At 46.3% G+C, this 8,556-nt stretch overlaps 1 protein-coding gene and 1 long non-coding RNA gene across 4 annotated transcripts in view; one reads left to right on the forward strand and one right to left on the reverse strand.

The window, feature by feature from the left end:
• Positions 1-2,520, reverse strand: part of STIM1 (stromal interaction molecule 1) — a 140,145-nt gene extending 137,625 nt beyond the window's left edge. For 2 of the 3 annotated variants that reach the window (XM_019530506.1, XM_019530505.1), the window contains exon 1: positions 2,088-2,516. In XM_019530506.1, the coding sequence (XP_019386051.1) occupies positions 2,088-2,196 (109 nt within the window). In that variant the 5' untranslated portion in view covers positions 2,197-2,516. Of the gene's footprint in view, positions 1-2,087 lie in introns of all 3 variants that reach the window. The other variant, XM_019530504.1, reaches the window with a different exon arrangement.
• LOC109306872 overlaps positions 1-8,556 on the forward strand; it is a 21,571-nt gene that overhangs the window by 9,578 nt on the left and 3,437 nt on the right. Inside the window, exon 2 of the long non-coding RNA XR_002100131.1 lies at positions 3,881-3,893. This is a non-coding gene — a long non-coding RNA (uncharacterized LOC109306872). The remainder of the gene's footprint in view (positions 1-3,880; positions 3,894-8,556) is intronic.

Below are 8,556 nucleotides of genomic sequence, written 5' to 3' on the forward strand. Positions count from 1 at the left end.
TAGAATCTTACACCGATTTGTGTCTATTTAATGATCACGGAAATGAACATTCAAGCATCCAGCTAACAGGATCCCATCCTCTGTTCCCATGAAGCCAAAGGCATATACAAGCCATTTTCTGAACTTCAAGACTAGGCAGCTAAAGAGCAAATGTCAACAAAAAAAAATCTTAGAGACCCTGTTTGCCATTGGCTACATGAACAGTGTGGCATGCACAACAAAACCTTCCAACAATTATCCAACAAGGAAACCTATATAGAGTACTTAAGTGCCATAAATTATTGGCCTCCTGGGTGAATAAATCTATTATGCATCAACATGTGTCAATGCAGCACAGTCAGACCTCATATATAGTTCAGAATCACAGACATGCAGCGAATTGTTGTTCTACCCTTTCTGGATGCCACACGTGGAGGCTTTTTAAAATCCATGCACAGCAGGGACCTGCCTGTTGTTTAGGAGCAAAGAGACAGGGGAACCCACAGGGAAAAGGAAACTTTCAGATGTGGATGCCCTGCAAAGCCTAAGCTTCTCAGCCTGTTCACCTCTGCTGGTCTAAATTACATCTCATTTCAAGATAAGAGTGGAAAAGCAGCAGAACCACCACTGTCACATTTCTGCAGGGCCTCCCAGACAACTCATCTAAATATCCCCTGAAGGAATAAACCCTGCTTCAAAAGGACCACAAAGATGCAGTTCCCTTTCGGAAGCACACTGGCTGCTACCTGGCTTTAGGGGTAATATCACAAGGAATCTCATATACAGACTATAAGAATCGAAGCTAGCAACCTGCAGAGGTTTAGACTAGCAACCTGCAGAGGATGAACCAATTGCAGCATAAACTAATTTATGGCAAGTCCTAAAAAAGGGGAAAAAATTTTAGAAAAAAAAGAAATCACCACACTGTCAATGGAATAGCATCACAGCTCAAAAAGCAAGCAACAGGCTCCTGATCTTTGTCAAAGCTTAAGATTCAAGAGATCTGTCATTAATAGTCACTGGTGAGGACAGGGTGAAATGACTGGTTACTAATGCAAATGAGAGCTACCACATGGGTACAAAAGCTACAGTACAGGAACCAACAAGAAAGATGCCTCCAACCCTAACAAAAAAGACTCTTAACAAGGCACAGAAGGAGATCTGTGCCTGCAGCAGCCCTTTTAACCCTTGCTCTCCTCACTGAGGCTACTGAGTGCCAACGTAATGTCAATGTTTGCCTTTCGGGAAGTAGACTGCCTGCCAGGTTTGGGGGTATCCGATGGTGAACTTGAGCGCAAGAAATCCAGCTTTCTGCAGCCCCCACTCCCTCCCAAGTCCCTGCCAACACACATTCAAGCACTCCCTTCTCAAAATACAATAATTAAGGAAACTATGGTAGAAATTATGTCCATGGAACAGGACTATTTTCCCTTTGAAAAGGTATCTGGTTTGTTTTAAAAGCAAAAATTTGAAATTTTCCAAACAAGTTTGCATCCAAAATTAAAAACGAACTGGGAAAAAAAAAAATCTCCAAGCGACGAGAACCTGGCAGCCACTTTGACATGCACAGATTTTGGGGGCTATTTAAACCTCACTCTAAGCTGTAGGATGATCCTGCAACATGTCCTGCCCTAATTCCTGAAGATTTTTACCAGACTGAAGTGCAAAAAAAATTAAGTTTAAAATTTTTACAGATGGGGACTTTTGACTCCCTTTAAAACTTTCCCTGACCCTGAAAACTTGCAGGAAAAGGATCATTTCTTTGCCATTTCTCCATAATTCACAAAAAAAAAGTTCTGGATTTCCAAGAGCATTTTCTTTTTTTTTTTTTTAAACACTGCTATTTACTATTGACAATTTATTTGGGGGGGGGCGGCTATTTAAGACCTTCAATGCCCTCATGCCCTGCCTTTCGTCGGACTTCACGCCTGCCCAAAGTTTCATGGTTGCGAGCGGAGGACGCGGATGAGACGGCGGCGCGAGGGGCGAAAGCCTCACAAATTAAAACTATATCCCCCAAACGCAGGATCGCCCGTCGTCGCCAGCCAGCAAAACCACTCAGATATAAGCCCCTTTCTGGGGCGGGGGGGGGAGAGCCGCTTTCTTACCTGCGATGGCCGTCTCGTCCAGGTGGGACCCGGGGGGCCTGTCCCCCCGGCCGTGGTGCAGCAGGAAGCAGCACAGGACCCAGACGGCGGCTCTGGACGGCGGCTCCATGGCTGGAGGCGCTCAGAGGCTTCCTGTCAGCTCCTCCTCGGCATCCGCGCCCCGATGTCTGAGCGCCGTCTACCCCAGGCACGGCCACACGCGCAGGACGGCGGACGGACAGCGGCGCTTTCCCACGACGCAAAGGCCCCCAAAGGCTGTGGTGGAGCCGAGGGGCGCACTGGATGGAGCCTGCGGGCAGTCGCCACAGGAGAGGAAGAGAAAAGCGGGCAGAGAGTCAAGTGTCAGGTGGGCTGAGGGGGGGATTGACAGCGGCTCCAAATGGGGCAGGTGTGGGGCGGCCTTGCGCTGCACTGCCCCGCGCTGCACAGCCCCTGGGCCGACACCCCGCGGCAGCAGGACGCGGGACGCACCGCCCGGCCCGACCCGCCCCGACCGCGGCCGCGGCCAGACTGCCAGCGCCACGGCACGGCTTACCTCAGCGCACCGGAGGAGCGAGGCGCCGGCGGGCGCGGGACGGAGCGCCGCACTTCCGGCCCCAGTGCTCCTCCCATTGGCAGGGCGGAGATGCCGCTCTGTGCTGCCGGGAGCCTGCCCTCGCGTGCCCGACACTTCCTGCGTGTGGGTTCAGCGGGTGGGGAGGTTCTTTTTTTTTAATGCATTTCCCGCCCCAACATCTTTATTTCCTTTTTTATGTTTTTTGTTAGGGAGTGTGATTACTTTAATTATTTATTCCCTAGGTTTTTTGAGGTTTTTTCTATTTTCATAATTTTTTTTGTTAGGGGAGTTGATTTTATTTTCTTTTTTTCCTGGGGGTATTGTTTTTTGGTTTTTTTGAGGATTTTCCATTTTTGTTAATGTTTTTTGTTAGGGTGTGATTTTTGTTTTTCCATGATTTATTTCCTGGGTTTAAGGTTTTTTCCTTTTTTTTGTTAGGGGGGTTGACTTTTTTTCTCTTTGTTTCCCGGTTTGTTTGTTTTTTAGGATTTTCCATTTTTTTAATGATTTTTTGTTACGGGAATTGATTTTTGTCTTTATTTCTTGTTTGTTTTGTTTTGTTTTTAAGGATTTTCCATTTTTTAAAACTTTTTTGCTGGGGGGGTAATTTTGTTACAATTATTTATTTCCTGTGGGTTTTTTCCTTTGTTGTTGTTGTTAGGGAGGTTGATTTTTTTTCATTATTTCCTGGGGTTTTTTAGTATTTTCCTTTTTTTTAAAATGTTTTTTGTTAGGGAAGTTGCTTTTTTTTAATGTCTTTTTTTTTTGTTAGAGGCCTTGCTTTTTTTTCTTTATTTCTGGGGGCGGGGAGTTGGTTTTTTTATTTTTTTTTTTTTGGAGGATTTCCATTTTGTTAATGTTTTTTGTTGGGGTGATTTTTAAATATTATTTATTTCCTGGTTTTTGAGGTTTTTCCATTTCTTTTTATTTTTTTGTTAGAGAGTTGATTTTTTTCCTCTCTTTATTTCCTGTTTGCCCTATAGCATCTATCCTCAACATCTTGGTGCATTGGCTGGGAACTCTTGACAGCGGCCTAAATCCATCGGATGGACCTACAACGGACAAAACAAAGGTGCTATAGCAAACATTAAGCCTAATGGTGCAAATACTGCAACATCAGCAGCAGCAAGCCACCCACCAAATAGCCCAAATGAGAAGATTGCCACGTGGCCTCGGGAGGTTCCCTGTTAGTTGAGAAGACAAGGGGAACAGAAGCTCAGGGCAGGAGCAATCTCAGATAGAAATGATGGGTTGTAGTTTGGGTGAAGCTATACGGGATCTTGTGGGAAAAGCCCACAGTATGGGTGAGAGTGGCAGGGAAACAGGTGATTAGGAGCATGCTTGGACCTTGATTAGGGCTCAGATCCTAATTAGGGCTTTACTTAGACCCTGATTAAGGCTAATCTTTTCCATGCAGAAAAGGCGGGAAGACCTCCCCTGTTAGAATGATTTGTATGTATGGCAGGGCCTCTACATATGAATGTAGGAAGGTCACAGTAACTACTAAGAGGGTGATGTGAGAGATATGCATAGGAGTGGCACCAGAGTTGCCCTATCCCATGGTGTTGCGGAGGGAATGCCCTGACATATGTGATATTCTAGAAACAATGTGTGGCTGAGAAAAATATCAGGCTGGGTTATTAGGAGAAGAAAATACCGAGACAGTTGATAAGGAGGAAGAAGCCCTTTTCAACCTGGAGGAGTTAACCAGTGGTGCCCAATTTAGGGAGGCACAAAGGCAAGAACCAACTTTCCAAGCTATCTGGGAGATTGAAACTGCAAAAAAAGACCAACAGGTAATTAGACCAGAGTTGTGTGGGAGGCTGCCTCCATGTGAGGTGAAGAATGAGCTATAATGCCAGATGAGGAAGGGCCAGGGAAAAGGGGAAGAAGTAGTCCAGATGTTGGTCCCACAACCCTTCCAGGCCCCATTATTGCTAACCCTCAGGGTGGCCATGTGGGGAAGGGGAAAATGGAAGCTCACTTAACAAGCTGGTTCTTCTGGTCCCATTTGGATGAGGAGGTAGAAACCTTTTGGCACCTGGCACAAAATTGGAATCGGAAAAAGCCTCCTAAAGTACCACTGCCTGTTGTTGCAGAACCATTTTCTCAGGTTGCTGTTGTTGTCATCAGGCCACTACCTAAGAGCTCTAGCGGGCATCAATTCATATTCCTGTTTATTGACTATGCCACCCAGTACCCAGAAGCTATTCCCATCTGGACGATTACAGGAACTTATAAAGTGGGATGCCTTGGATGGGGATACCCGAGGAGATTGTTACAGACTGAGGGACTAATTTTATGTCCTTAGGAGCACGTGTCAAGTGATGAGAATTAAATACCTTAAGACCTTGGTTTACCATCCCCAAACTAATGGGTTAGTAGAACATTTTAATGGAACTCTGAAAGGGATGCTCGGACGATGCACCTAGGAAGACCCAAGGAGATGGGATCTCTTTCCACTTGTTGTTGTTTGCAGTTTGAGAGGACCCCTCAAACTTCTCTGGGCTATGCACTGTTTGAGTTAAGGTTCAGTGGCACACCCCCCCTGCTTCCCTCCTCCGCAGTTTGCTTGATGCCATTGCTGAAAGCTGGGAGAAGATGGGACCAATTCCACTAGGTTTGTCTCTCTCAAAGCAGTTACTTCAGTCAGCCAATAGGTTACTGGTATGAACTTGCAGAGTGTGCGGCATCCGGAGAAGGCACAGTACAATAAGTGGGCTACGGAGCAAGAGTTCCAGGTAGGGTGGCGAGTCTTAGTGCTGCTGCCCAGTTCCACCAGTACATTCCTTAATTGCTGGCAGGACCCTTTCGTAATTGCATGGCAAGTGGGCTCTGTAGAGTATGAAGTCCTGGATATAAAGAAGAGAAATTTATCATGTCCATTGTTAAAGTTATGCGTGGAAAGAAGGTTTATGAATTACCCCGTTATCTGAGAAAGAGGAGTTTCGTCACAACAGAGGGATGTTGGGACTATACTAGTGGAAGACAGGGTAACCTAAGGAAGACGGCTCTTAGAAGGGCAACATGGACAGCTAAAAGGCCTTATTAGAGTTTTCTGATGTCTTTAGTGAAGCTCTGGGGAGAACTCGGGAAGTAATACATAAGATCCTGACTCCGGAAGGGAACATAAGGAAAAATGGCATTGGATCCAGTACCATAAGTATCAGCCCATCGAGGAGGAATTGCATAAAACGTTGCAGCAGGGAGTCATTACTACATCCCTCAGTCCCTGGCTAAGGCCTCTGATAGCGGCTCCTAAACCTGGTGAGACAATCCGTTTGTGGACTTTAGGAAGTTAAACCTTATTACGGGCTTCAATGCCTTCCCCATGTCCCAGGTGGGGGGCCTCTTAGAATGAATAGGAAGGGCCAAGTTTATCTCCATGTTTAATCTGGCCAAAGGTTATTGGCAAATTTCATTGAGAGCATTTGATTCAATCGAGGAAAGTCAGCCTTTGGAACCCCTTGGGGCTCGTATGAATTTAAAAGGATGCCCTTTGGGCTGAATGGAGTGGCAGCCACTTTCCAACAGTTTATGGATTGGATATTGGCCCCTCACCAGGATTATGCTGCAACATATATTGACAATATCATGGTTTATGCAGAGGGATGGGAACAACACGTACAGTTGATAAGAGCTGTACTGCAGGAGCTACGGCAGGCGGGATTAACAGCTAACACCAAGAAATGTGCTCTGGGCCAGGACGAAACACAATATTTAGGATTCGTGGTGGGACAGGGCCGGATAAAACCACTGGCAGATAAAATAGAGGTTATAAGGAACTACCTTCCTCTGCAAAGTAAGCAACAAAATGAGAGCATTCCTGGGACTGGCCAGTTATTACCATCGGTTTATTCTACGTATTGCAGAGATCACAAAACCCCTCATTGATACCATGCAGAGAAGAGGGAATGGCTCCATAACAATGGACATAAAACATCAAGAAGCCTTTGATGCAGTAAAGGTGCCTTTATGTTGGGATGTATTGCAAACACCTGGTTTTTCACATCTTTTCATTCTCCAGGTAGATGCATCAGGAAAGGCTATTGGGGCAGTCCTCTCACAGGCAATAGCTGGGCTCAAAAGACCAGTGGCTTATGTGAGTAGAAAGTTGAATGACCATAAAAAAGGTACGCTACCATTGAACACGAATGTTTGGCTGTTAAATGGGGCATCGAATATTTTGGGTACTACCTGCTGGGTAGAGAATTTCAATTATTTGCGGATCATGCCCCATTGAAGTGGCTCCAATCAACTAAAAAGGACAATTTCTGCATCATGATGTGTGCCTCGGCCCTGCAGCCATTCCAGTTTTCCATTAAATACAATTAGATTGATCCAGGACGAGCTGTGCCACGTACTTCAGTTTGGTAAGGTGCAGCCCGGGGGAGAGCCAAGCATCATGGAAGGAGAGGTACTGGGGAACTCCACTCTCCGTGCATGTCTGCAGCGAGCGGAGCCGGAGAAAAGTGTTGGAGCAAAGGGGGTTGGAGGACCTTCGTCAGTGGAGGTCCTGCGGCAGGAGCCTGAAGCAATGAGGTCCTGAAATGGGGGAGCCAGCAAGATCAGCCCTCAGAGGGCAGGACAGCACTTTGGGAGCTAAGAGAGAGTGTCTGATTTTATTTTTATGTCCTGGGTTTTTGTTTTTTTGGTTTTGTTGGGGGTTTTTTGAGGATTTCCCTTTTCTTTACCTCAGCTGACAGCATATGTTTTTGTTTGGGGGTCTGTAACTAAACTTCCCAGCCTAACCTCAGTGGGGCTACCTGGAGAACTGGGATCCAGCACCTTGGGTCTGGCAGAGCACCTGCTGACCTAGAGCAGCTTCTGGCAGCAAGGCCTGAGCACAGCCTGCAAGCTCAGCAGGTTTTTGGTGGGTTGGGGCTCGGATGGGAGACTGGATGGGAAGACCTAAGGACAAGCTGCTAGCTTTGATGCATGTGGCTGGAGGGGTCTTCACCCCAGCACGGGGCATGGCTTTGTGGCCATGAGGCCACCAGTGCTAGTTCAGTCTCAGGTACCAGCAAACCAGGATGGGACAGCCTCAACCTAGCCTATGCAGTGGGGAAGGAAGACTCGCCCCAAAGCTGTAATGATGTAGTTGGCTGGTCCTGCTTTGAGCAGGGGGTTGGACTAGATGTGGCCTACTGTGATCCCTTCCAGCCCTCATTTTCCAGGATCCTAAGGCTTATCCAGTGGTAAGTGCCAGGTAGCGAAGAAGAGGAGGAGACCTGATTAATCACTGAAATTCCAGTGCATTGGAGCAGACTTGATTAATGAAGTCTTGATTAATCAAGTCTGCCGGAGCATGGCAATTGCCATGCTCCAGCAGCCTCTTACGCTTTGTGTGTCAGCGTCCCTGCGCTGAAAAATGGCAGGGGGGTGCTTAAGCTAAAGCTCTTGAAGACACGCTAATTAAAATGCCGCCTCCCTGCACCAGTCACCGGAGCATGTGTAAAAGTGCCCTGAAGCATGGAGAAGTCCCCAGAGGTACTAGATTTAATGTGCATTAACTAAAGCACATTAATGAACATGTAGAGACCCAATATAAACTAGCCTGATTCCTGCTAAAATCTTCATTCTGCAGATGTTAATGCCCATCTCCTTTAAAATGGTCTTCTTGTTCTGCTAATCAGACTAGCCTTTCTTCTGCATTTCTGTTTGTTACCTACTCCTGGAAGGCTGTCTTTAACTCTACCTGAAACCATTCACTCAGGTGTGGTAATAACTTTCAGTGTAGCACTAGATACTCAGGAGGACTAGATTTATTTTACGAATCTAGTCCATTTAATACTAATGAAGCCACATCTTTCAGTTTTTGCCTTGTTTGTGGGGTTGGGTTTTTTTATACATAATAGATGATATAGCAACATCTTTTATTTTTTGCCTTGTTTGTGTGTGTGTGTGGGGGGG

The sequence above is a fragment of the Crocodylus porosus genome, unplaced genomic scaffold (genome assembly GCF_001723895.1).
Source record: "Crocodylus porosus isolate Cpor-Errol unplaced genomic scaffold, CroPor_comp1, whole genome shotgun sequence".
Classification (NCBI taxonomy): Eukaryota; Metazoa; Chordata; order Crocodylia; family Crocodylidae; genus Crocodylus; species Crocodylus porosus.